The 26,790-nt window shown below is 52.8% G+C and overlaps 9 protein-coding genes across 9 annotated transcripts, besides 5 other annotated features; 3 read left to right on the plus strand and 6 right to left on the minus strand.

Annotated features, from left to right (window-relative positions):
• Nucleotides 1-243: 243 nt before the first annotated feature.
• On the minus strand, nucleotides 244-3,275 carry ACLA_083570 (beta-mannosidase mndA; the record flags this gene model as incomplete). The annotated part of the gene is made up of 4 exons (XM_001268087.1): nucleotides 244-2,543; nucleotides 2,594-2,823; nucleotides 2,896-2,980; nucleotides 3,092-3,275. 4 exons carry the CDS (start codon nucleotides 3,273-3,275, stop codon nucleotides 244-246), a joined length of 2,799 nt encoding a protein of 932 aa, XP_001268088.1.
• Nucleotides 3,276-4,506: 1,231 nt separating this feature from the next.
• ACLA_083580 (thiamine pyrophosphate-dependent dehydrogenase E1 component subunit alpha) lies at nucleotides 4,507-6,264 on the plus strand (the record flags this gene model as incomplete). Its single annotated transcript, XM_001268088.1, has 4 exons — nucleotides 4,507-5,035; nucleotides 5,089-5,150; nucleotides 5,209-5,418; nucleotides 5,497-6,264. The coding sequence occupies 4 exons, from the start codon at nucleotides 4,507-4,509 to the stop codon at nucleotides 6,262-6,264; spliced, it is 1,569 nt and encodes a 522-aa protein (XP_001268089.1).
• A 444-nt stretch (nucleotides 6,265-6,708) lies between these two features.
• On the minus strand, nucleotides 6,709-12,758 carry ACLA_083590 (CCR4-NOT core ubiquitin-protein ligase subunit MOT2; the record flags this gene model as incomplete). The annotated part of the gene is made up of 7 exons (XM_001268089.1): nucleotides 6,709-8,947; nucleotides 9,326-9,361; nucleotides 9,954-11,813; nucleotides 11,870-12,238; nucleotides 12,337-12,452; nucleotides 12,560-12,626; nucleotides 12,706-12,758. The coding sequence occupies 7 exons, from the start codon at nucleotides 12,756-12,758 to the stop codon at nucleotides 6,709-6,711; spliced, it is 4,740 nt and encodes a 1,579-aa protein (XP_001268090.1).
• Nucleotides 9,388-9,412: a microsatellite.
• Nucleotides 11,568-11,597: a microsatellite.
• A 349-nt stretch (nucleotides 12,759-13,107) lies between the features above and the next one.
• Nucleotides 13,108-13,133: a microsatellite.
• Nucleotides 13,134-13,309: 176 nt separating this feature from the next.
• On the plus strand, nucleotides 13,310-14,284 carry ACLA_083600 (complex I 30 kDa subunit family protein; the record flags this gene model as incomplete). The annotated part of the gene is made up of 3 exons (XM_001268090.1): nucleotides 13,310-13,466; nucleotides 13,525-14,174; nucleotides 14,231-14,284. 3 exons carry the CDS (start codon nucleotides 13,310-13,312, stop codon nucleotides 14,282-14,284), a joined length of 861 nt encoding a protein of 286 aa, XP_001268091.1.
• A 453-nt stretch (nucleotides 14,285-14,737) lies between these two features.
• Nucleotides 14,738-16,184, plus strand: ACLA_083610 (BUD22 family protein; the record flags this gene model as incomplete). The annotated part of the gene is made up of 2 exons (XM_001268091.1): nucleotides 14,738-14,962; nucleotides 15,048-16,184. The coding sequence occupies 2 exons, from the start codon at nucleotides 14,738-14,740 to the stop codon at nucleotides 16,182-16,184; spliced, it is 1,362 nt and encodes a 453-aa protein (XP_001268092.1).
• A 210-nt stretch (nucleotides 16,185-16,394) lies between these two features.
• Nucleotides 16,395-19,242, minus strand: ACLA_083620 (Zn(II)2Cys6 transcription factor; the record flags this gene model as incomplete). The annotated part of the gene is made up of 7 exons (XM_001268092.1): nucleotides 16,395-17,427; nucleotides 17,481-17,651; nucleotides 17,703-18,337; nucleotides 18,390-18,475; nucleotides 18,541-18,806; nucleotides 18,911-19,045; nucleotides 19,160-19,242. The coding sequence occupies 7 exons, from the start codon at nucleotides 19,240-19,242 to the stop codon at nucleotides 16,395-16,397; spliced, it is 2,409 nt and encodes an 802-aa protein (XP_001268093.1).
• A 333-nt stretch (nucleotides 19,243-19,575) lies between these two features.
• ACLA_083630 (putative proline utilization protein PrnX) lies at nucleotides 19,576-20,625 on the minus strand (the record flags this gene model as incomplete). Its single annotated transcript, XM_001268093.1, has 1 exon — nucleotides 19,576-20,625. The coding sequence occupies one exon, from the start codon at nucleotides 20,623-20,625 to the stop codon at nucleotides 19,576-19,578; it is 1,050 nt and encodes a 349-aa protein (XP_001268094.1).
• A 416-nt stretch (nucleotides 20,626-21,041) lies between these two features.
• Nucleotides 21,042-23,029, minus strand: ACLA_083640 (ankyrin repeat protein; the record flags this gene model as incomplete). The annotated part of the gene is made up of 2 exons (XM_001268094.1): nucleotides 21,042-22,563; nucleotides 22,917-23,029. The coding sequence occupies 2 exons, from the start codon at nucleotides 23,027-23,029 to the stop codon at nucleotides 21,042-21,044; spliced, it is 1,635 nt and encodes a 544-aa protein (XP_001268095.1).
• A 972-nt stretch (nucleotides 23,030-24,001) lies between these two features.
• Nucleotides 24,002-24,079: a microsatellite.
• Nucleotides 24,002-24,080: a microsatellite.
• Nucleotides 24,081-24,450: 370 nt separating this feature from the next.
• ACLA_083650 (proline dehydrogenase family protein) lies at nucleotides 24,451-25,952 on the minus strand (the record flags this gene model as incomplete). Its single annotated transcript, XM_001268095.1, has 2 exons — nucleotides 24,451-25,309; nucleotides 25,369-25,952. The coding sequence occupies 2 exons, from the start codon at nucleotides 25,950-25,952 to the stop codon at nucleotides 24,451-24,453; spliced, it is 1,443 nt and encodes a 480-aa protein (XP_001268096.1).
• Between the last annotated feature and the right edge of the window lie 838 nt (nucleotides 25,953-26,790).

A 26,790-nucleotide genomic window follows, 5' to 3' on the forward strand; every position in this document is an offset into this window, starting at 1 on the left:
GATGGAGCCGTAGAGGTGCAATTGAGATGGGTTTGTGAGCTGGGGAAGTTTGGGGTGGACGAACCGACGAAGCCAGCTCGGAATCGAACCGGATCACTTTTTCTGCCGATCGGATTCACTCCGCTCTCGCCAACTGGACAGCCATGTATATCTACTTTCAAGGACATGAGGTTTTATCAACTGTATCATTCCCATCACTAACGATTGAAGAAGACCCCAGTCCGGTTCATTCCAACCGACAAGCTACTCTCTCACTTTCTGGTCCCAGAGACTCGTCACCGTCACACTTCGCATCCAGTCTTCATCAACACTTCCCTCCTGCACCACAAACCCAATCTCCTTCTTCATTCCTGGGAGCAGGACAAATCCATTCTGCTCGAAGTAGCCCACTACGCCTGCTGGATAGTCGAGCCAGGTGTACAGCGAAACCCCCGCTGTAGCCTCGACTGTAAACGTCCTGGTGTCCGGGTTGTAGGCCAGCTCGAGTTTGGGATCTCTCAGCGCCAGGTCCTTGGGAAAGACAGGGGTGAACTGGTTCTCGTGCCTAAATTCTGATCTGGTTCTTGCATTTGGGAGATATCCCTCCCCAGCGAGAGACAAGATGAGGATCGAGTCAGTCAGATCTGGTGGAGATAGATCGGCCACGTTTGCAGAATAGACGTCGGTCGCGTTCAGAGCACCGACACTGAATGGAATTGACTCAGGCGTGCCAGCATTGCCAGCAATAGATTTACCAGAAAGATCGACCCAGGTAAGATTCACGGTGCCCTGCGCAGGCTCCCATAAATCCGAGGTCACATAGACTTCCAGATCACCGGTCGTGTAGTTCCAGAACGGGGACACGATGATGGGCTCGTAAATGTCTCTTGCAACATAGTGCAGCATCTTCCATCGACCATCATACTCGATTCCTGCCCAAGTTGGCGCCTGCCAGGTATCCTCCAACTGCCAGTAAAGAGATCCCAGCTGGCGCTCTGGCATTCCGCTTCCTCGGCGGTAGAATTGAATCTGAGCTTTGTACATGTCTGCTTGGAAGAGCTGGGTTGCGTGGCACCAGGCACTGAAATTGGCGACGGGATCGGACTTGCTCGGTATGGGATAGTAGCTTTCTACCCCCATAGTCATCTCGCCCATACCTCGAGACGAGTTTTGGTAGTTGTCAGTAAACAAACCGCCCGCGGTGTAGTGATGGTTCCGAAGCACCACCACACTGCTGTTGAAATAAAGGTCTTTGGGGTCCACAGCTTGCTGCCAGGTCTGCAGGCTGGGCATGCTGTGGAAGCCAAACTCGTTCGCAAAACGACCCACGGGGTACTTATGGTAGTTGAAGGAGACACTCGTGTCATAGTTATAGTAGTCCGTGTCGCCATAGTATGACCCTGGAGTGGTGTTTGAATATCGCTCCGTCATGGGGACAGGTGCTGACAAATTAACGTGCAGATAGCCCTCTGTCGTACTGCTGGGGCTGTATGTGATCGACCGTGTGTTCTCATACACGAGAGGCAATATAAGGCTGATATACAGCTTCTCATACTCCCCGACGTACTTGGCATATCCCTTGTGGTCTGCTCTTCTGACCATGGGGAGCATCAAGCTCTCAATTTCATTGCCCCCTGCCCAAAGAGCAAGTGATGGGTGGTGGTTTACACGCCGGACATTATAAACCACTTCAGCAGCTACATTCTCCAGGAATGCATCATCGACAGGATACAAGGCGTCGCTGAACTGAAACTCACTCCAGAGCAAGATGCCCTTTTCGTCAGCCAGATCGTAGATGAAGTCATGGAGGTAAGCCCCAGAAGCCCAGACGCGGAGCATGTTCTGGTTTCCTGCCGTGACTGCATCGAAGAGCCTTTCCATCCGACTTGGCGTCACTCGAGGCCAAAAGGCATCCGGTGGTATGATGTTAGATCCTTTGGCGTAGAACTCACGACCGTTAATCTCGAAGTGCCAGTTTGCCCCAGGGGCAACCCCTTGTGCGAGCTGCTCCTCAGTGATGTTCCTCTGGTTGAGAAAAATGGTTCGGAAGCCAGTCCTCTTCATGACTTCAGCCACGACTTGATTCCGATGGTTGTGTACTGCTATGGTCACATTGTACAGGCTTTGATCGCCCATGCCGTTTGGCCACCATAATTTTGGGGTACGTCCATCGACGACTGTCACACCTGTCACTGAGTTTCCGGACACCGTTACATTCTCGAGTAATCCGGAAGAAAGGACAACTCCGGAATATGCGTCCTTGATCTCTACCGACATAGATGGCCACTGGGGCACAGATCCTAAAACATCGATACTCGCATTAACAACCCAAGACTGGCTCTGATCTGGCGGTAGGTGATTGATCTGGCCTCTCCGGTAGATGTCCAAATCAGTATTCAAGACATAGAGGCGATCGGGATTTTTATTCTGCACAATATACGCTGGTTTCCAAGGTCCAGCCGGGGCAAAAGCAGGGCCCCAGTCCCACCCAAAGTCCGACTGCTCTTTGCGGATATACCATCGGTTGGGGTATTCGTTAGTGATCTGTACACCGGCGGGCCACTCTAGGGATCTATTAGCAGTTCTTCACAGAGGCCAGGGGTTGGAGACGGACCTTCTGCGCTCGGGCCATTTGCTATCGCATTTGCAATGTTGGGGGCACTCCCGAAATTGATACTTAGGACTGGTCCTTCTTGTTTACACTCTTTGAGAACCTGGGACACGTCAAAATGGTACTGCCGAAACTGGTTATAAGTTGAGCCGATTATCTGATCACAAAATGTGATGGTTGTAAAAGTGTCGAGACCATCAAAAACAAGCCAGGTAGACTCGTGATCAGTCAGTCTGTGGACAGGAACAAGGTCAGGAACCGTCTAGCTAGGCTAGTTTTCTGTATGTACGAGTATCCAGAACTACTCACAGCCCAGTAATAGGGTCGCTGGTGTACGTCCAGTTGGCATCCGCAATCCAGCGAAGGTCAAAATCATTGAGCCCATGGTAGCTTCAACGGCAATGAGTTTAGTATAGCAATCATCCGGCTCCTGTCGGGGACTTACGGATCGTCTAGACTTATGTCAATTCACGTCAATACAGTCATACAGGAAAGACAAACCAATAACGCCAGCCTCGAATAAATCCAAATGTACCTGGGAAGGAAGACGACCAGGTACGGTTCGGTTCAAGGCTTTGCTGCTGACTGTCCAACCAGGTTCACTCAGATCCAGGACATGCTGACCGGTCACTGGAGGCAGCCCTGGGGAAAGCAACGCTAGGATTGTCTGTTCCCTGATGCGCATATTTATCAAGCAGACTCTTCTTCAGATGGGCTTGATAATGTCTCAGTGAGTGACCCTTTGTTCTCGATTCAGATCAAGAGGCATCCTTTATAGCCACCTCCTCACTATATCTCGGAATTCGATCAAGGACAGCATAAACAAGCATTCAACCACCGGTATCCGCTCTATCCTTGAGATGACGGCAGGTTGATCAGCCCTGAGTGGAGAAGACGGTGGAACGACCGTGGTGAATCGAGCAACAGGCTGGAGACGGAGGCCTAGGGAGCGATGCGTATTTGAACGGCCTGGACGATCCTTGCATATATACCACATAATGTCTCATCAACCTGCAGTAGTCTGCAGATGCTATGATGCAACCGTGTTCGGCTTCCCAGTTGGTCAACCCAAGCGGGGAAGAAGGGATGTCCGATCGACAACACAACGGGAGAGTCGATTTTTGTACTTGAGACCTGTATGATCAAGTATATCTGACTTGCAGCTAAAGTTGACCTCAGACTCTCAGACAATAAGTCGCATAGTTTCTGTAGGGAAGCGATGGGGTCAGGTTGATGAAACGGGGGAGTGGATGATGCTCGAAGGTGGACAGAAGAATGAGGTTACACCACACCACAAGCTAGACCCGGCAGCATAACATAGACTATATAGAATTTTCTGTAAGTGCCATCTAGGGTTAAAGATGGTACTTGTAAGAGATGCAGAGACAGGTAGATTTGAGAAGGAAATAAGCCCCAAATAGTAGCAGAACAGATCTTGAAGTATATATGAACATCAAAGCAGGAGTAATCAGGAAGGAGTATCAATTCCATTCACTACTGAATCGACCTACCTTTGCGGCGGGACACGGATTATGCCAGCGTTGTTGACTATGACTATGGAGAGTAGACGATGGGCAGATGAATATGGAGGAGAACGCCTGGCATTGTACTCTGGCTGCTTCCCTGCTCTCTCCTGAGGATCTAAGCTCCTTCCGAGATGTTTCTGTTGATACATGTGGTGTAGATAGCTAGCTAGTGGTCAGCTAGCCGGCTCGCTAAGCCTACGTGCCCTATATAAGGCGACGTAGCCGGCTAGGTAGCTTCCTCTTCCCCTAGCCAATCAACACATCAATCCAGTTTCACAAGATTAAATCCCTTTAATCTGTCCCTGAAGCATTTCGATGTTCCCTCCTGGAGAGCCTGAGGCATGTCGCTGCTGACTGATCTGATAACACTCGGCTACGCGCGGGGATGCCATGACGTGCAGCCCGACGCCAACCGCCTCCTCCGCATTTCCCCAGAATCATAAGAAATCGCTCCTCACAGCATCCGTCCCTCCTTCAGGGGAGGCAGTCGTGATTCCATTCTTCATTTTGTTCAATGAATGCGGACATACTCGGATTCATCAGAACCATGTCTTTACGTCTTGTGGCCCGGATATCGCGGCCAGCACGCAGTCCGAGAACGATCATCCTCCCTTCCGTCAAGCGATGGGGGAGCACGATCTCCCAGCGGCCAGGATCGGACAGGTATTTGACCAACAACGGGAGATCTTTTACGAGAGGAACAATGTGTCTGACGGCGTGTTCACGTCTAGGGTCCAGTTTCCCGGTGCTGTCAACAGCAAATTCACCACACAAATGTCCTTTATCAACCCCGCCGAATCGTCCAGCATCCCTACCTTCCGGATGATGGACTCGGATGGAAAGCTGCTAGAGAAGGATCGCAAAGCGCTCGATGTCTCGGACGATGAGGTTTTAACATGGTACAAGAACATGTTGACTGGTGAGTGTCCCACCCGGGCTATTGCCGATGATCCCAAGCTGATCGATACACAGTGAGCGTGATGGATGTGGTCATGTTCGAGGCCCAGAGGCAAGGACGTCTTAGTTTCTACATGGTACGAACCCTATATCTGCAGCTTCTTGACCTTCTCAGCCGCTCACCTATCCCTATAGGTCTCTGCAGGCGAAGAGGGCATCAGCGTCGGGTCCGCCGCGGCCCTGACGCCAGACGACGTTGTGTTCGTGCAATATCGCGAAACAGGCGTCTTCCAGCAGCGCGGCTTCACACTCAAAGACTTCATGAGCCAGCTCTTTGCAAACCGCAATGACAACGGCCGAGGACGGAACATGCCCGTCCACTATGGCTCCAACTACCCCCGCACAGTGCGTACCTGATTCTCCTACCCTTTCCAAAAGTCGTGCCCAAAATGACACCCTACCTAACACCCCCGGAACAAACAGCACACCGTCTCCTCCCCTCTCGCCACCCAAATCCCCCAAGCCTCAGGCGCCGCCTATGCCCTGAAGCTCCAAGCCCTCCAAAACCCAGACACACCGCCCCGCATCGTCGCCTGCTACTTCGGCGAAGGCGCCGCCAGCGAAGGCGACTTCCACGCCGGGCTCAACATCGCCGCCACCCGCTCCTGTCCCGTCGTGTTCATCTGCCGCAACAACGGCTACGCCATCTCCACCCCGACGCTAGAACAGTACCGCGGCGACGGTATCGCCAGCCGCGGCGTCGGCTACGGCATCGACACCATCCGCGTCGACGGCAACGACATCTTCGCCGTGCACGAGGCCATGCGCGAGGCCCGCCGCATCGCCCTCACCGACGGCGGCCGCCCCGTGCTCATCGAGGCCATGAGCTACCGTGTCTCGCACCACAGCACGAGCGACGATAGCTTCGCGTACCGCGCCCGCGTCGAGGTCGAGGACTGGAAACGCCGCGACAACCCCATCATCCGCCTGCGGAAGTGGTTGGAGAACGAAGGGCTGTGGAACGAGGATCTCGAGCAGGAGACGCGCGATGCGCTGCGGAAGGCCGTGCTGAAGGAGTTTGGCGACGCCGAGCGCGAGAAGAAACCGCCCATCCGTGCCGCGTTTGAGGGGGTGTATGACGAGGTCACCGAGGAGGCACAGGCGCAGATGAAGGAGCTGCGCCGCATTCTCGAGACGTATCCCGAGGAATACGATCTTCGGGAATACTACGAAGGAATCAAAGGGCTGTAGATTGCTCTCAAAATCGGCGGTCAGGTGTTACTTGCAACATAGAAGAGATACCCCTGCTGGGTGATATGACTTTGATGAACATATTTGATCTTATTGATTTGCTGTGGAGCTGCTACGTCGAGCCCGACACCAGAAGAATATATATCAATGGCATGATGATTTACCACCAAGAGACTAATATCATGACATCCGTTAAAGCATTCAAGTATAATATACAAGTGAAGTTAAAAGAGAGGAAAAAAAAAAAAAGGCCGAAGTCCTAAAAAGCTATGTACTGTACAAGTCATCTGGTAAAAATACATGAAAAGCACGAAAGAAGAAAGAAAAAAAGAAACGTGCGACTTCAGATTATGATCCAACTGTCGCACCAAAGATTCATGGAACAATGACCCAAAGCCTGCAAAAATACCATGCTAGTCTTCGAGAGCGCGTGCCACTTGCAACTTAGACCTCGACAGTCGTCGTCAAAGCCTGCTGCGCAAGCTTCTTATTCCGCTTGAACAAGGCAGCGAGCTTTTTATCGATGGCATCCAGCTCCTTTCGCGATCCCTCCAGTTCCTTTTGAGATTTGAGCGCAAACGAACGGAGCTCCTCATCCGTCATGCCAACCACATCATCCAGGTCAGGGATGGTTCCCATGACCACACCCGCAGCTCCGAGCATGTGTTTGGCAGTAGCAGCTGCAAATGAACGCACAGAGGCAGCCGTCGCGTTGGCCAGCTCGGCAGTGCTTGCAATGGCCCAGTTGTGGCTACGCGTGCTGTCCGCTTCCATGGTGGACAGGACGTTGGGTGGAGCAGAAGATGTGGACGACACGGATGCATCGCCAGCTGCAGTAGATCCAGCATGTGTCGCTGATGAAAGACTGGCAGAGGCCTCATCTACCCAGCAGATGTTGAAGTTTTCAGGCGTGGCAAATAGTGCATCCAGACTGCCGCCGCGGTTGGTCACATCGGGCTCGGTGATAAGCGCGGCCGGGTACTCCTGGAAAGAATCCAGTGCCCATCCGATGCTTTTTTCCAAGGCCAGATACCTATCTTCTTCCTCTGTCGACAGATGATGGAGCACGCATCCACGGGGAGTGATCAAGCATCGATCCTTTAATTGACCGGAGTTGGAGTGTAGCCGCACGGGCTCCCCACGCAGCAGCGCTTTTCGGTGCTCTTCTGTAAGTTCGATGGGCTGCTTCAAATATTCGTAGTCATCGGAAGTGCACCGCATGTCAAAACGTTGACTGAGGTTCGAAGGGTTGAACAAAGGGTGATTGTTCAGATCCAGCTCGCCAGACCTATGAAGCTGAGCCAGTAAAACCTGCAATGGCGACGTTCGCTCCGAAAAGAGATCTTTGATGGGAACCCCGCTGGATTCGGAGTCTTTGATCATCTGCTCCACTGTGTTCTTCGAGCGCCATGCCTCCACTGGCTTCTTCTCGACTACTGGCGGGTTCTCTTCGACTGTGGGCTTGGGCGGCTTTTCCTTTGGCTTGCTTTTCTTTGCCTCATCAGCCTTCCCCTCGGCCTTTTCAGCAGTCGGTTGGACGCTGGCTTGACTGGCTTTGGCAGGTTCAGGAGTATGATCCGTGCCCGTACTCGACGCATCAGTATTTATGGTCGGAGTCTTCTTGGTTTTCCGTTTCCTGCCAAGAATGGGTGCTTGAACTGGCTCTTCCACGACGACTGAGGTGACCTCTTGCTTTTTAGCTTCAGCCTCTTTCGCTTTCTGTCGCCGTTCCTTTTTGAGTTGACTCTTGGTAATAGCCCGCACAGGTGCTGAGCCTATCCGGGAAGAAGCCGGAGGTGAATTGGCACGGGAGGCTGATGCAGAGGTGTAAAAATCGGCTTCGGAGCCTAGGTCACCGGGAGTGTCGGGTCTACTGAGCGACGAAATGCTGGGCCGTCTAGAGCGTGCCTTAACTGCGGCTGGCAAAGACACCGCGGATTGGGAAGCGGAAGCGAGAGGCGGTGTCTCAGTTTTCGGTGTGTCCACCACACGGAGCACTCGAGGTTGACGAGGAGCGGATGCATCAGATGCGCGCGATATTCCCGTCATAGGAGTATTGGGACGCGATCCGACGGCGGAAGTTGGAGGTGGGACATGGTTGAGCGCAGCGATTGGAGCTGCAGAGTCGATCTTTGGAGACAAGGATTCCTGGGGCAGAACCGGTGTCAGATGTAGATCAAGCTTCATCGGTTTAGCCTTTGTAGATGCTTTTTTGTTTGGTTTGCTGTTGTTGTTGATGCTGCTGCCGCCGGCGGCATCTAGTTCTTTCACATTGGGTTTCTTCTCATCAGAATTCGCTGTTAACTCGGCTTTGAACTGCGACCGAGCTTTTTGGGCGGACTTGGGCACGGGTGAACCCAGCGAAATTTCGGAAGCGTTCTTGATTCTGCTTGAGGATGGATTATTTTCTGGAGTTTCTTTGATTTCTGGGGATGGTTGACGGGATTCCCCTATCTCAGAGAAGTTCTGGGATGGTGTTCCGGGCTTGGAAATGGTGACATTGAGTCCAGGAGGCAGCATTGGGACCGTCGGCGACGGGCTGGACGGATTCAACGGGCTGTGAAACAAGGCTGACGCAGGATGAGCGTGAGGCAGAGGAAGACCTGGTGGAAGTGTCGGAGTTCCTGCGCGAGCAGCGCCTTGAGAATCACTGGGAAGGTGAGATCGGAAGAGGAAGCCAAAACTGTCGACAGTACGTTTGTCTTTCAGCGGAGTACCCAGAGGTGGGAAGTCCTCATCCACTAGTCACTCTCCAGTCAGTCTTGTTGAACTTCAATGTATGGGTGAGAGGGCGAATGCTCAAAGAATGGAGAATGGCAAGGCAGGCAATACAAGGAACACAGGCGAAGACCAGCAAGCTCTCCGAAGCAAGGACAGAAGCGAATCAAACAAGATATACGAAGGACAGTGGGCATCATGATTACACAAAAAGGCCCCGGCCGGGTTGACCAGTCAGAGGCAGGGCACCGATGTCTATATGAACAGTGATTGTGAGAATTTGACTTCAGATAGACGGCCCTGCTTCAGTGTACCAAAGTCAAGGGCAGGGAGGTTAACGTACATGGAACCATGGCCAAACCGAGCGGGCCTCACGGCGCTGATAGATCAACCCAGCTTGGATGCAAGAAAAAAAGAAAGAAAGGAAGAAGCACAAGAAACAGAGTACGCGAAGCCACCAAGTCGAAGGGAGTAGAAGAGATGAAATCTTCATGAAAAATGCGACGTAACTCATCCACGCGGACGTTGGCAAAAGGGAACAAGAACATCAGAGAAAAGAAGCCAGAGATAAATGAAGAAGGGAACAGGAAGAACTCCGCCACAGATATAACGCCAAAGGCATTTCGCCCGAACTGCTTGCAATTTTCAGAGCCGTTTGCCCAATGCTTCGTTGGAGAGAGAGAAAGGGAAAATATGGTTGCAGGTTTGAAGATCAAAATCGAGGATTAGAATAGCAGAGGCGCAGGAGAAAACAAGCAAAAATCCATATCAGGCCTGCACTGTATGACTGTGCAAAAAGAACAAATATGATATCATGTCATGTAGAGGAAGAGGGAAGTGGAACGAAAACATAGGCATCATCTGGAAAGGAAACGCAAAAGGGGAGATCATCATAACAACAAGAAGACAGCAGCTGGAGATGCAAGTCGAGGGGGATTGGGGCATGCAACAGAAGGGAGAGATGCAATCACCAGCGGCTAAAGCCGCCTCCATACATCATGGAGTGATTGTACCCACCTTGACCCTGACTCCCATACAGCGCTTGCCCAGCTCCGGCATTCGCACCCACCTGGTGCATTCTCGCCTGCAAGATACTCGGGTCCGCAAGATCTACTACACCGCCTCCACCGGAGGAAGTGTTAGCATGTCTGTGCTTCTTCCCCTTCTTCTTCTGCTTCTGTGGCCCAGCTTCGGAGAAAGTCCCCGGTTGAGGGCCATAGAAAGAGCCGAGAAGGCCATTGGCAGGAGTCAGGGGAGGGGGAGTGTGGTGCTGTTGGAGTAAAGGAAACATGAACTCACGCTTAGCGGCTTCCTGCCCTTGCAATACACTGGTGTTTGTGCCAGTCCGACCACGGAGCAGCTCACGCATCAACTCCGGATTCGCTTCCTGCTTTCCGATATTGCCTCCCAGGCCGAGATTGGCATTCGTGGTAAACCCATGGCCTTGGGCAAACATGCCACCGCCGCTGATGGGGGGAGTGCCTGCGGTCTTGAGCCCGGGTGGTGGGCCCTGCACTCCACTCGTGTAGAAACTGTTGGCAAGCCCATGCTGAGGGGTAGGCGCGGCCAAAGGGTTGGGCGTCCCGGACTGCATCAAACCAGCCTGCTGGCCTAGCATCCTGACGTTGGGAAGGTTTTTCGCACCAGCCTCGTTCGCGAAAGAGAACCGGGAAGACTGACGATTCTGAGCCTGCAGGGCATTGAACTGCGCCATTTGCGATTGCAACAAGCCTTGTCGGACTTGAGTAGCCTGATCAAGTGCAGTTGAAGTGAGACCATTCTGGAGCGGATCTACCAGGCCAGCCTGCTGGTTACTGGCAGATTTGAGCAGCATCAGCTGCTGTTGCTGAAGGGGTGTCAAGCTACGGCTGCCGAGATTGAGGGTCTGGAACTGATGGCTTGTGGCCGACACGGGGGAACCAACAACTGAATTTGTCGTAGTGCCTTGCTGGGACGGTGGCTGAATCGCACCGTGGGATTCCCGGCTTCCTCGACCCCGGATCGGATGAGCATCGTCCGGCTCTCCACCCAATTGCAGGCTTCCGCTTTCGCGACTTTCCTCCTCGGCTGTGACAGTTTGTAATAGCTCCTGTTCTCTTTGCGCGCGCTCTTGTTCCGCTTTCTCCCGCATCGCTCGACGCTTGACGCCGCCGTAGGGATCAATGAACGACGGATGATTTTCTATAAGGGTAGCATCATCTGTGGAGAGATCGGCAGTGGAAAAGATAAATCTGAAATCTGGAGAGTTGACCGCCTTGAGAATGTTTTCGAGGAAAGGAGCCACAGGGTCGGGTGTTGGCAGCGCTGTAGGTTGCGGGGTCGCAGGGCGCGTGTCTGTCGGCACTGGTGTCGGAACTCGCTCCTGCGGGGGCTTTTCGATCTTCTTCACCTCCTCCACAGGCGGCTCCATTGTGGCATGGGCCGGTCGAGGACTCTGAGAGGCTTGACTGCTGCCAGCTAAACTAGCGCGTCTGGTGCGGTGGATAGCACTGTCCTTGTTAGCCCAACTGGCCGACGAGGGAAGAGCGGATCCATCCAGCGGGCGACTGCCAGCAGCATCATCCCTGCTCGGTTGCCGGCGCAGCGGTTGAGAAATAGGTTGAGGAATAGGTTGAGCGGATGATCGAGTGACGTGGGGCGGGAATACATGGCTGGGGCCAGCGACGACACCATTCGGACGCTGACTGGAGAGTGTGTTCATCGAAGAGAGATCCTGCCGACTATAACTATCACCGTCTTCGCCTGTCTCATGAAGGAAGGTACAGTTTCGGTTGTTGCACGGCTCGTTGCGAAGGAAGGAGGAGCAATATTTGGTCGTTCCGTATTGCGCCCTAGGATCGTTTAGTGAGTGAAATGCAGATAGAAAGTGTCCAAGGACATGCTATACCTTAGGACCCGGTCACCATTGGTAGATCCATCCACCGCAGCGATACATGTCGCAGCGTCCGCCTTGGTCGCATATGTAACATAGACACCGATACCCTGGTTGGGGTTGCCACCCGGCTTTGCTTTGCTGACAACGATCTTCTCGATCTCACCATACTGACCGAAATAGTCCCTTCCACGGAGGGTCTGAAGCAGCTGGTTCTCGTCGCGTATTGTGGGGTTAAGACCGATCACATAGACCAGGTTTTTCTGCACGACTCTAACCCCGGCGAGGTTCTTTCGACTGGAAGCTTCGATTTCACGTTTCTCAGCCTCCTTCTTCTTCGCAGCGGCAGCCTTTCGATGTTTCAACGCCAAATCGGCTTTGAACCTAGTGTGGGAAGGAAACCGTTAGTGCCAAGACATGAACATTGAAAAAGTGGAGGCATATGTCCCCATCCCCAAATCACGGGAAGGTGAAACACGTACTCGTCCGCATCAGGCACCTTGTATTGTATAGTGCTCTCGTCATAAACGCGCCTGCAGTTGGGACACCGGCCCTCCTCGCTATGAGTCTTGATATTGTTGTAACAGAACTGACAAATCTATTGAGGCGGACATGGTTAGTCACCGAGATCGCATTTAGAGCCGTCGCAAAAACCACGCCACAGGCACATGAATTTTTTTCCAAAGTGCAATAGAAGTAACCCACCTGATATCCACAAGGGCACGGTTTGAAGTTCTTGTCCGACAGATCAAACTCTTCGATACAGAGTGGGCTAAGGTGAGGAAAAAAAAAAGGACATGTCAGCCCAACGGATGTACAACACTAGTAACTGCACCGAGGCTTCAACTTACCAGAACTCATCGTCGTCATCGATGACAGAGTCTATTTGCTGGCGACTCGACATATTTGCTGTGAATCGCTCTGAGGAACTGTACTGATTAAGATAGATAGATAGATGTGCAAAAGGATACAAACCCCAACACCTATAGGCCGAGACCGCAGAGAGGAAGGGGGGGGTAGATGGTTGGAAGACCCAAGAAAATGCAGAAAAAACCGAAAGGACCCGGTCGCTGAAGGAGAGTAGAGCGACAAGAAAATCGAGAACGACTCTAGACAGGAATGAGACGTGGGGAGGGGGAGGGAAGGAGGGTAATGAAGTTGTATGGAGGCAGGGAGAGGGACTTGCAGAGAGAGTTTGAGGCGAAGAGAAAGAGAGCGAAGGAGCTGCCCGATTGGGTTTGGCGGCGGTTGTGCTGTTTGCACTGTTTGCACTGTTTGCAATTTGTCGCTCTCTGATTATGTCAGATATTAGCTCAGCAGCCACGTGACATCCCGATGCAAGCAACCTCTCAGTCTCTCTTGAGCTCGCCTGGGGATGTCACCGGCTGCTCCAACCGCCCCCTCCAATTCCCCCCCCAATTGTCACTTCCAGATCCCGCCGTTGTCCTCTCCAGGATGGCCTCTGCTCGCTCCTTGCTGCGGTTGGGCACTGGACGCTCGCTGGCTTCAGCCGTGAGATCCTCCCAGACATGCCGTGCCTTTTCTTCGACCGTGCGGTACGCCTCGAAGGCGGCCCCCGAGCCTGAGAACATGCGCCATGCTCAGCGTCCTCGTATGTTCTGTGATGTGTATGGAAGGGGACTGGATCTTAATTGACTGACTTCGTACAGCTGAGGGCCCTCTCCGTGCCCCGGTCATCAACCCCACCGACAAGTACCAGGATAAAGCCGAGGGCCTGCACAAGTACGGCCAATATGTCATGTCCTGCCTGCCTAAATACGTCCAGCAGTTTTCAGTCTGGAAGGACGAGCTCACCATCTACGTCCCTCCGTCTGGAATCATCCCCGTGATGACCTTCCTGAAATACCACACCGCGGCCGAATACACTCAGATCTCCGATATCACGGCTGTCGACTTCCCTACCCGTGACCAGCGCTTCGAGGTCGTCTACAACATGCTTAGTGTGCGGTACAACTCTCGCATCCGTGTCAAGACATACGCCGACGAAGCCAGCCCTGTGCCCAGTGTTACCGGGTTGTTCGAGGGTGCTCTCTGGTACGAGCGTGAGGTCTACGACATGTTCGGTGTCTTCTTCTCCAACCACCCTGACCTGCGGCGTATCATGACCGACTACGGTTTCGACGGCCACCCGCTGCGCAAGGACTTCCCTCTGACCGGTTACACCGAGGTGCGCTACGATGAAGAGAAGAAGCGCATTGTCATCGAGCCTCTCGAGTTGACACAGGCCTTCCGGAACTTCGAGGGAGGCACTGTCGCGTGGGAGCCTGTCGGTCCTGGTAATGACCGGACACCTGACTCGGTATGTTTTCATGTCGATTCTCTTGGTCAGAAGTGGAATCCTAACAACATGTGCAGTTCAAGCTCCCCACCCCCAAGCCGGAGGAGAAGAAGGAGGACGAAAAGAAATAGAGCCCCAGAAATGTATTCGTATTTCCCTTCTAGTCTTGTTCTGTATGTACATACCGCGTATACGTTTCCAGGAATCAGTTCGATCCAAGGTTGTCGCAATATGTGTCTCCGTACGAACCTCCCAGTTACCCTCACACCTATATACACCCACCTAATAGTATTCACAAAGCGACAATTGGCCGCTTCCCATCTACTCCATCAAGAGTATTAATTTCCAAGTCTACTAAGTAGATACATATAATCTCAAGTCCATATCGGATGAAAATTGCCCATCCGCGACTTCGATTGAAACAATATCGAATCCACTTCTTGGCATCCGCAACAGAAGAGAAAAAAAAAAGTTTCCCCAAAAAGCAACGCAACTCAACTCCACATCCAACACCGACCTCCAAACAAAGTGTTTCGACCAATACCTACTTCCAATTCTACTCACCAGTACTTCTAACCGACCAGATGTCGAAACGCAAACTCGCTGACCTCCACGACTTCGACCCCAGAGACCGCACCATCGGCCGATTAAACGCACAATTCGACAATGGCGTCGCCGCCTTATCGCAGGCCCTGAAGACCGCCCGTGTCTTCGAGAGACAGAAGCTCGGTCGCAGAGAGAAGACCGCGCGCAGCGAGAATAAGCGGGATGTACTGGCGCGGCTGGAGGAGGAGATTAAAGTGATCAAGGTGCGTTTGTATTTTATATGCTCAGCGGGATCGACCGATGGAGGTCTGCATAGAAACGGCACGCTAACGCCAAGGGCTATCCCAGACTCTGGACTTCCCAGCCACCGCGCAGAAGTACCTGTTCAAGCAACTGCTCAAGACGAAACGCATTGCCGAGGCGCCGGCATTTGTCAAGTTCAAGGAGCGCAAGAATATCTCGACCGAGGGCCCGCGCAGCACGGCCGAAGCGAACGTCACCGCGCGACTGTACAAATCAAACCCGGTGAAGAATGTGTTTCCGGCGATCATGGATGGGATCAGGAAGATCTTTGGGCTGGAGGATACGCGGGCAGCGTTAAAGGACGCCAAGGACGCAAAGAAGGATGCCGCCCAAGGGACGAGCGAGAACAAAGAAGCAGTGCCAGAGGTAGACGCACAATCCGGCTCAGACTCCGACGCACAGCGCCACAGCAGAGCCACCGCAAAACTAAGCGCCGGCGCCGACGGTGAAGACGCAAGCGACGTTGAAATGGACTACGACAGCGAAGAGTTCGCCGGATTCGATGACCGACTGGCCCCCGGCTCCGGCAGCGAGAGCGAGAGCGAGAGCGACGCCGAAGTCGAAGCCGACAGCGACGATGACGATGATGCCCAAGACAACCCCCACGCACGGCCCTCCTACTCCGACATCTCGATCTCCCGCTCCCCATCTCCCGAACAGGCCTCCCCTCCCTCCAAAAAGGCCAAGAAGGGTGCTGCCGCCGCCGCCGCTGCACCCACCAGCACGACCTTCCTCCCCTCGCTCACGATGGGCGGGTACTTCTCCGGCTCCGAGTCCGAACCCGAGGAGAACGAGAGTGCGGAGCCGCCCCGGCGCAAAAACAGAATGGGCCAGCAGGCGCGGCGCGCGCTGTGGGAGAAGAAGTACGGCAGCGGCGCGAACCATCTCAAGAAGCAGAACGAGAAGGACAGGAGGAATAGGGACAGCGGCTGGGACGTGCGCCGGGGCGCGACGGATGGTTCAGAGCGACCGAGGGGAGCGCGTCTGGCTGGACGAGGGACGGATTCGTTTCGACCGAGGGACAAGTTCTCCGGGGACCGGCCGCAGCGTGGCCCGGCTGGTGCACCTAAGAAGAACGCCAACGATGATAAGCCGATGCATCCTTCCTGGGAGGCGGCCAGGAAGGCCAAGGAGCAGAAGTCGATGGCTTCATTCCAGGGAAAGAAGGTGGTCTTCGATTAATCTACATAGCTTTCTTCTTTTCGTTTCTTACTGAGTATACCTTATGTCAGAAGTTCTGGAGTTATGGGATGTCTATATAAGCCATTGATATGTACATATATAGGTTATCTTGCAACCACTGAAAAGTAGCGGACCACACCCGCCATATGGCAGCAAAATGAAGATAACTCGCCAGCTGAGTATATGCAAACTCGGATCATTCTAATTCTATTACTCTGTCATGAATTGCATCCATCTTGTGTCCGGCGCGCAACCAGGCGGCTTCATATCATTTCCAAGTCCCTGCTGGGTCTCAGTCTCAAAGCAAGGAAGGGCAGTGAATTCGCCCAGTTCCTGCGGAAAGTTGGACACGAAGTGATCGAATCCAAGCGGCGGCATCTGGGAGAACGCATGAGGCGCAGAAAACTCCGACGAGCCGGCAATGTCCGAGATAGCCACATCCCCCTCGATGGAGTCGTTGCCAGCCTCGGTACCCGCCATCGGGGTGACAGGCACGGGAGGAAGTCCTGTTCCAGGGCCGGCCGGGGTAAATGGCTCCTGGAACGGGCCAGCGGTGCCTGGGGAGATCGGCCCGGTCTTCCAGAGCATTTCCCAGTTCTTGAAGCGGTCGTAGGCGGATTCCACCGCCCCGGCATTACTCTGGGCCTGTGTCTCGCTCCAGTCTTCGAGGCGGCGAATGGCCCGCTCAAGTGCCTCGATCACGCTCACGGCGGACCTGGCGGAACCCACGCCCATTGACATGATTTTGATCAGGGCCATTCCTTTTTCGAGCGCCTCGCGTAGTCGTTCTGTGCGCTTGGTCAAGCTCTGGGCAAGGATCACCAAGAGCGCAGCGCGGCACGAGCTGAACTCGGTGAAAGAGGCTCGCGCAAGGCCCGTTTCATCACGGAGCAGCCGACAGAGATCAACAATCTCGAGCGCGGCTTCGACACAGTCTGACACCAGCGTAGACCAATTCTTAGAAAGACCTGACGTTGTTTTGACCGGCGGGCCTAGGAACATGGCTGGGTTGGTTGACTTCATGTTGCTGAACAGGAAGGGCCGGCCGATGAAAATCCTGGTCAGACAGTAATCCAGTTTCAGATGAACGTTCGAACGAAACAGAGGGCCGGCAGGGTTCAAGTCTCTACAGTCAGTTGTTTCTGGTAGACTAGTCCACCAATCAAGCAGGTGCTTTCGTAGGCTCAGGAGCCTTTCGAGACAGTCCAGTTGTTGGCCCTTTCGAGATTTGCGCAACACAGATCTAGTTCATGTCAGTACTGATTGATGCCAGTGACCGAAGATGGATATACATACATCTCATTGGCGACTTCGCCTAATTTCAAAGTCAGTGTGATCAGTGTCACCATGTTAGTATGGTTGGAAACATGGCCCGTCGGCATTAAACCAGGGAAATCGATCGGCATCGCGGCATCAACATCCGCATCTGATAACGAGACAGGCCTTCCGTGGAGGATACTGACACGCCTGTTGACAGTTAGCCCTTTGCCCCTTTCGAAAGGAAATGGATTCGCCTACTTCTCAATGGTGTACGCCGTCCAGAAGACCCGATTGCGGACCTCGACCATTCGCGGAGCGAGCCCCTCGCCTTCATATTTCCGATGCATGCCATTCTGGATGGCCATCTTCAGCGCTAAGCCAAGGTACGTATAGCAGAGTCCGGATGTGTCCAGAGGTAATAGATATGTCCCGATGAGCAAACAGGCCTGAACGCTCCGAACAGAGGCAGTGGCAATGATGTCGGGAAGCAATTTCGAGGCAAACTGATAGAACGTGAGACCGACTTCATCCTCCGAAAAGTGGTGGTCGTCATTTATCGACAAGTTGACATTCAATCGGTTCACGGGGGTCGCAGACTCCATGTGAGCAAATTGAGTCCCCACGGCCAGGACCATCAGGATAGAACATACCGAGCCAGCATCGTCGGACGAGAGGCTCGATGAATTCGTATAGCATGTGTTGAGCTTGTCGCGCAGCCAGTCTTCTTCCACGTAGAAGTTATTGGTCTGCGCATACTTGAAAAAGATTTGGACCAAAAAGTCCGCTACATAGCGAGGCGGCAAGCAAGTAATTGACGCTGAGATCATAGAAGAACCCGATTGCAGCTGTGTTGCCCTCCACTTCTCCTCGAAGGGCTCTGTTTCAGTAGATGCCTGTAGACTACTGTCAGCAAAATACCACCTCGAAAACAGCCGCCGTACATACCTCGGGCGCTGCAGTCTTCATCCACTCGTCAATCTTCTTCCGAATTTTCATGGAAAAGTTCAAGTAAGAAAACTCCCCAGAATATTCTACACCCAGTCAGCATCCCGCGAAGCCCGCCTCACGACACGACCACAGCGAGGGAGACACATACGGGTCGTATTATCAGGCATAGCCTTGATCATGAAGTCCTCATCCTCGATCGCAAGGTCTTCCAGATCCTCGCCATCGACGCGCGTCGAAGAAAAATCCGATGCCAAGCCGCGGTGCTTACTCTTCAGCTCCTCGGCCGCCTTTCGCAGCGACGGGATATCAAAGGAGATGTTAGGCACATAATGCTCTAAGATGCGTTCCATGAGCCGGACACGCTCCGCATCGGCCAAATCATGCCGAGTCAGACCGGCCGTGCGCTCCAGCAGGCTAGATAGTAGTTAGCCACCACCCCACGATAAGCCTCTTGACCAGCAATTTGACACCAACATGGGGGATATGTTTCATCTTGTTGTCTTAAGGAGCAGACTTACGAGACAGACGAGGAGCGAGCGATTCTCTCGGCATGATCAGGGTGCGTGAACACACACTGTCGCCGATAGCGTAGACAGCGCCGACAGGGGACTCCCCCCTCGCATTTCTCCTTGACTCTGCGACATCCGTCACATCTAGACAATGTTAATCATCTATATGGTTTAAAAAAAAACCGGCATGCAAGATACTAGGCGGGGAAATGGATCATATCCCCCCGTTTTATCTAGACATCCAAAGGGGGAACATACGCTCTCACGGCTCTTTTGCGGTTTTCCTCTGAAACGCGGGGACGTTTCGACTGTCCCTGGGATGCCGGGGTTGAGCCATCCATTGGCGATCTTTGCATCCAGATAGATCAAGGAGGATGATGGATGAGCATCATGAGTCAAGTCACTAGAAGGCGTAATATTATCTGGACAGGACCGATTTATAAGAATCCCGGCCGCTCTGAGTGAAGAGTCACGCGGATGCTTTTTTGTTGGAGACGAATAAGCTGGGCGGTGAGAATCCCCACAGAGAAAAAGTGGGCAAAAATACAACCCATTCCACCGCCTTCTGATTTAGTTTTCCATGAATATCGATGCTCTACTCTGTATAGCTTCCATCCACTGATGGACCACCTACGGGAAGGAGTAGAAGGCAACAAAGTCAACCCCGTAAACCCTCAGAACCCATCCACACTCATCCCCAAACCTAGCTCTCTCCCAATATCCAATAACTTCTTCCCAATCACCAAATCCATAATCCCCATCCCCACACACTTGAACATCACATTACACCCCTCAGGCACCACAATGGCCTCCGACCTCCCCAGCCGCCCATACAACTCTCCAATCTCCACCAACTGCTCCCCCTGCACCTGCGCAGTGATCAGTTCCCCAGACTCCTCCAGACAAGCCTCTCGCGAATCCACGTAGATCTTGCCCCCGCCCGAGAGGACAGTCTGCGTATCCACCTCCCGCATGTGCGGTTTATACGAGCCGATGAGCGAGAAGAACCGCCGTCTCGGGGCGGCAGTCAGATACGCGTACGGGAAGTTCGGCTCCGTAGACGGCGTGCAGCTGAAGACGGCGTCGCATGCCGCAAGCGCTGCGCGCAGCGTCTCCTCATACGCCGGGTTCTCCTCCTTGACGAGCGTGTGGAGCTCAATGTCTGGATACGAAGCGCGTAGGTCTGCGATAACGCTGCGCTCCATCTCCGCTAGCCTGCTTCGCCCGCGGTTGACGAAGGTGATGCGCCGGATGTGCTTGGGCTCGAGGAGCAGCGCGAGCCGCGCGTGCCACTCTGCCTGGCGGCCGGAGCCGAAGATCACGATGTTGTGCTTCGTGAGGGCCGTGCAGCGGGTGAACAGCGTCATGGTTGCGAGGGCGGTGCGGAAGGCTGTGACTTCTGCGGCGCTGAGGAGGCCGAGCAGCCGGCCCTCCGGCGAGAAGATGTTGATCACGCCGACGATGCCTTGGCGCTGGGAGGCTGTGACGATCTTGATGCCCGTGCTGGCTGTGTTTGACACGGGCATGAAGAGGGAGAGATTCTGGTCCTTGGTGGTGATGGTGGTGCGGAGCGGTTGGTGGATGAGTCGGTCTGCGTCTGGGCGGGAGGATTCCGCTGAGACGGTCACTAGGGACTCGCTCAAGGCGTCCAGTAGGTCATGGCATTGTTCTTTTGAGAGATTTCGCAGAATGCGGGAGACATCTGGTTCGGAGAGGAGATGCATCTTTGGGTGCTTATAACGTCTTCTTGTGATGGAGGATGCGGGGTGGCTTTGGGGATGATCAGTCACTTCAAGATAAGAGTAGTAAATGTAATAAAATATAAAGCTGCATATATCAGTGGTAACTACCTTTGTTTTATACTCATATCTCTCGTTTCCTCAGCCACCCACTGATAGTCGGCGATGTCGGAGGTGGAGGGGCTATAGCTGCACAGCCGGGAGGGAAATCTGAATATGCAGTCCGGTCTTAAGCGAAGAAATCGATGATATGGATTCATTCAAGCATCTATTGCAGGCCATATGAGCAAAATACATACTGCTACATTCACACGATATCATTCCAGACAAGATATATAATTCATAATGTATAAAGGAAGATACTAATATCTAAGAAATATACAGAATTCCAACATTTCTCATCACATGGATGTGCGGCATCTAAGCACCAGGAGATAATGGAACCATTGGGGGCTGACATCTAAACCATGACTCTTGGTGAGTATACCTGCGACGATGGCCAAATGGTGATTCCACTCCTGGGGACTCTTATCAGTGCTCAAGTACCAATCTGTTGCTCGCTGCAGGTATTTCTCGGCGAGGACGGTCAGTGCTAGATGGAAGATTGGCACCTCAATACTTGGCGGCAGCAGGTGAGAAGCGCGCTGGAGCACCTTGCTGGCAATATCCCAGTCCGTCAGGATGAGAGCATGCTTCCACGATTGCCACCAGTCGTCGTGGCAGGCGATTATTGGGTCCAGTGTGTAATTAGCGTGAAGAATGGCCTTTCCAAGTTTGATCCCCATCCTGGGATTGTTGCGGACGGCAGCATATACCGGAAAATCTCCCTTGGCATCAGGGATCCAGGGGTCTGCTCCATGGCTAAGGAGAAAGGCAAGCACATCGTGGACCTCATCGACAAGCTGCCGTTTCTCCATCAGAAGCATCAAAGGAGTTTTCCCGTCGGCGTTGAGATGATTGACATCTACCTTCCTCTTTACTAATCCCCCGATCAGTTCTGACATCGAAGGGCTATAATTCCAAGCACCCACGAAGCTTATCAGCTCGTGCAGGTAAGTGTCGCGTTTGATGCTGACTTTGGTCACATCGAGCTTCTGACATATCAGAGCCGCAAGCGACAGATCACAATTCTTCCACGTGTGGCGGGTACGATAGCAGTAGTCCAAGAAATATTTCAGCAGCCGTTGGGATGTCGGCCCAGTTGGGATGTCTGCATCCGCGCCGTGGCATAAGAAATCCCTGAATAATGAATTGGAAGAAGTGTCTCCCTCGATCCACGCATTGTCCGATCTCTCAAGGAAGCGCTCAAACAGAGAGTTTCTCGCTTCTGCAGTGAGGCCAACTGACCTTACAACCAACATTTTGTCGACATGACGTGCATGATTCCAGCTCATGGTAGGCGAGATGAAATCCACAGCCTTCTGGACTGGGCTAATGCCGAGCTTGTTAGGAGTGTAAGGGTTTGCACCGGCCTTCAGCAAGAGAGTGAGAATACTTTCGTCATGCTCATACTGTAAGCTGTCCGGTGAAATGGCCAAATGGAGAGGGGTGTCACCGTTTTCATCTTGATAACACAGTGTTGAATGGACATGCCTAGGGTTGACCAGGGGTTCCGCATCTTTTTCGTAATAGCCCAGAAGAAGTTTGGCGATTTTATTGCTCCGGTGATGAAGAGCATAATGCAGCGGCAGATTACCGTGTATGTCTCCGACGTCAATCGGCGCTCTTTGGAGAAGCCAATCTTTCACCTGTTCTTCATCTTCATGAATGACAGCATCGTGAAGGCTTGTAGCGCCAATGCCGACTTGCCGAGTGATGAAGAGCCCCGCATAGTCATGACCATATGCAGCAAGGTCTCCTCCGGCGACAGATTGCCCTCCGGATGGCTCGACTATAGGATCAACGTGGTATAAGTCGGCCGTACTAGACAGGAGAAAGGAAGGCTGGTTCGTCTGTGTGTATCTGTGAAGCAGCAATAAGTATAGGTTTGAGAGACAAGCCACAGAAGAGACCCCAGTATGAACGCTCTTACTCGGGACTCGAGGTATCGCTAACAGGTGATAACGGAGCATCTTCACTCTCGGCAGGACGGCGAGTGTCCGGTTCCACCGTTTGGTTCTCTGCCAATCCTGGCGAGGTGTTGCTGCGAGTCCGGCCCCGTCTGCTTTTTCGGAATCCCCAGCGCGCAAGGTAGTATTTGTAGGAGCGTTCTCTACCTCACGAATGAGCCATCCAAGTGCTCAACCCTTCGAAAGCTTTCGTTGCGGAACACTTACGATTTGTAGAAGTCGCGCCTCTCCATTTCCCGTCTTGTCCGGGCGAGGCTCAACCCTTGTACCAGGTACAGCTGCCTGATTTCCTCTTTCTTATCCTTCCAAACTGGGGCCATGATGGAAAGAAAAGAGGTCGAAGAAAGCAAGGCAGCACGACAGACAACAGGATGATCGTCAAGCACCCACGCAAGCAAAATAGCGGATTGAACTTGGATCTGTTGCGTTTTTCTCGGCGATGACTGCGGGTATAGAACTGGAGAGGGAACCTGCGACAAGCATGATGAATATATAAACCACAAGAAAGATGAGCACCGCTCGATGACCTCAGGGGAAGAGCCGCCGAATTTATCAGGCACTTTCGTCTCAGTGTCAGATTGTTCACCGACGGGATTGCTACCTGGAAAGCTTGAAGGGCAAGCGGACAGCCTGATCTCTGCATCAAGTTTTCCTGATTCGTTCCATTCCTATTTCCCATTTTTTTATTATTATTATTATTTTTTTTTTTTGGCTCGTTTCTTCCGGAACTCTCTTTTTGTTGGGCTGAGCATTGTCAGGAAGATCACCCGTGTCGTCGGACATCCATCTCCCATCATCAAACCGAGCCACGATCCGAACATGCCAGAAGTACTGCCGGGGAAGCAGGAAAACTGTTCCAGTCGACGATAATAATGCACGAACTATCGGGCGTTAGATGGAATTTCTTTTTGGGTCGGCAGCAGAACAAGCCCCCCCGTAGGTACCAGATGATCCAGATCATGCAGCCGGCCTGGAATCAGGCTCCGGGGGAGGCGGATATCCCAAAGAAATGCTGTGCGAAGGTACGACTCGTACGAGCCTTGAGCCTTGACTCGAGCGGTGTATGCATGTCGGGTGCTCCCCGGGATGGAGATGAACAAAGGTACGATGTCAACAATAATGCAGGAGATGAGAGCGGAAGCACAGTAGTCGAGAGGGCAAAGAGAACTAACTAGTGAGCAAGGATGATCGAAGTGCAAATGAGCGATAATGCGCTGGCAAGGGTACAAGACACTTCTCAATTCCACAGAAGGGCAATTTCCACCAGTCCAAAATCCATACTGCACCTTGCCCTTTTCTTTTTTTTCCCTTTCTTTTCTGTTTGCTTTTGCTTTTGCTTTTCTTTTTCTTCTTCTCTTCTCTTTCTCTTCTGGGCGATCGATCGTACCTTGCCTTTATCCGATGCCACTGTGCCAGCCCTGCAGCATTCACTAAGTGACAACCCCCCTGAGCACGGGCGCTTCCAGGGGCACTCTAGAACTGGTGGTTTCAAAAGAACCCGAAAGTAAAAGCACGAGACAAAAGTACGTAGGTACTTTTTATATTCTGAAAAAAACAAAAGTCGTTATCATTAATGGAGGGATCAGGCTGATGCTAAAACCGCTAACGCCATCGAAATGCATTGCCGCCAACAACAGGAACACTGGAGATTGACGCAAGAAACCAAAATGCAAAATGGGAAAGATGATTATCCAACCCAAGCCACGAAGCAATCAAGAGGCAAATGAAAGAGAAAAGGAAATTAGTTGCTGAGGCGGAAAGCCTTGCGAGCCCTCCGCTTGAGCTCGTCAAACATAGCTTCCTGGGATTGTTTCGTGCGTGCAACCGCCTCGGTGTTTTCGACGGCGCGTCTCAACAAGAATCCCATGCACTCCTTGACGGAGCCCCAGGTGAGGAGCTTGTACACATTGGGGGATTCGACAAACGAGTTCTTGACGCCTGATTCGGGGGCCGGGAAACCTTGCAGGAGTTCACAGCTGACCTCATCCGCCATACCCTGGAGCTGAGCGTAGGAAAGATCAACGCCTTTGTCCTCGGCACGGCTCGCCTGCTGGAGACGAAGAGCATGTGCCTTCTGGACGGATTCGCGGTTGTGCGTGGCGATGATGACATTGACGGGAGGGAGCTCCGTCTTGTGCTGCTCGGATGCGGACTTGAGCATGGAATTGTACCGTCTGGTCAGTAGGGCTTCCACCACACCGTCATAGCATGCATCGGTCTCCTCCTTTTCGGCCCAGATCAAGTGACGAGGCTCGGTCTTCAGGTAGGCCCCACGGACCAACTTGACGCCGAGGGTGTAGCCCTCCTGGCGCGACATCTCCAGGTGCTTGGCGAGAGTGGCCGGGGTCGAACGCAGGTAGGCCTGATAGGTGTTGTAGAAGATGGCGCGGCCGGGGGTCTGGGAGTTGCAGTATTTTTGATATTTCATGGTCCAGTTCTCAATGCCGGGCTGCACGGCCTGCTCCTCGGCGTCGACCAGCAGACGAACATTGCGAGAGATAGCCAGATCACAAACCTTCTGGATGGCGCTGTCCATGAAGGGAGAGGGAGCGGCTTGTTGCTGCAGAATACTGAGTGCCTGGGTACCCATACCGGTGAATCTATCACCCAAGGTTAGTTGATCGTTGGGAAACCCGGCCGGATCATCGGAGAAACATACTTCAAGGCAACAAAGTCCCCTTCCTGGGCCATATCGACGGTCTGAAGGGTACCATCCAACCACATCTGGACTTCTTCCCGAGCGGCGGTCTCATCGAGAGGATCGACATTGCTCTCTCCAACCAGGACCTCCTTCGCATAACCCAGCAGCACCCCTCTGTAACCCAGGCTCTTGATTGCGCGAATGGACTGTTGGACCTCCAGCTTGTTCTCACCCGCGTTGAACTGCTTATAGATTGTATGTTTCACGAGAGCATTCAGTAAGGGATTCTTGGCCACATCGAGCAGAACGGTCTTGGGATGAGCGAGCACCGAGAGGGTGTAGATACATGGCTTCAGCAGAAGAGAAGAAGAGGAAACCGAGAGAATCATCAAGGACCGCAAAACGGCGGAAAGAGGGAGCTTTGCGAGCGGGGAGTCGGCATCCTTCTTCTTGGGGGACGGGGATGTCTGGTGCAACAGGCTGCTGGCCGAGGTTGCTGTGATGGATGATTTGGCGTTGCTGGTCCCGCTGACATATCGGCGGATGGGGGAGGCCTTGGGGCTACCAGAGAGGGCCCGCAAAGGGCGGCGGGTCGCCATCATTGTTTGATAGGGGGGGGAAGAATGGTCGAAGGAGTGTGGTGATTGAGGGAAGATGGAGGAGAAACAGAATTCAGGTCAGGGTAGAATGTAATAATGAAGAATCAGGATGTCAGGTGCAATTTAGTAGTAGGATGGGTGAATTGCAATGCCAGGGAATTTTCTAGATAAAGAAAGACATTCATTGTTACTTGATAGGAGACTGGCGAGAGGAGTCGCCAGTACTCCGTCAGGTAGTAGTTACTAGTAGTAAGTACCCGGTGGAAACCGCCTTTGGGAGCCGGGTATCTACTCCGTAGATCTGACTAGTTGACTAGTTGCACATAACTTAGGTATTATTATTATTATTATGGAGTATGTATTACACGGATGATCCATCCCAGACAAGAAATGATCTCGATAAGATCGACCACCTCCACAGTACTCTAGCGTACGGAGTACATCCTGGATCAACTTACCACGCCTACGGGACATCATCCTCATCTATCTGGTAGAGTGTAGACTACTTCGATAGATAGTTCCATACAATGATGGACGACTCATGTCCTGCCACAACATTCCAGACGATGTCAGTGCTTGGTGGCCAACCCTCGATAAGCCAATATTTTGTACTTACATACACAGTAGTACTACCTTAGTAGGTACTACTACGTAGAAGGTCAACGATGGGCCAATGGCTGAGGCCCGGGTCACGGGCCGGCCACAGTGTCTCCACCAACCAGACGCCGTTGACCGGGCCGGTACATGTCACGGGATAGAATAGCTATCTTGACTCTTGAGAGAGACCAGTTACAACTTACAACTTACACTATAACACAAGCATTCCCTTCTGACCTCATCC

This window comes from Aspergillus clavatus, genomic scaffold (assembly GCF_000002715.2).
Source record: "Aspergillus clavatus NRRL 1 1099423829806 genomic scaffold, whole genome shotgun sequence".
NCBI classification, from domain to species: domain Eukaryota; kingdom Fungi; phylum Ascomycota; class Eurotiomycetes; order Eurotiales; family Aspergillaceae; genus Aspergillus; species Aspergillus clavatus.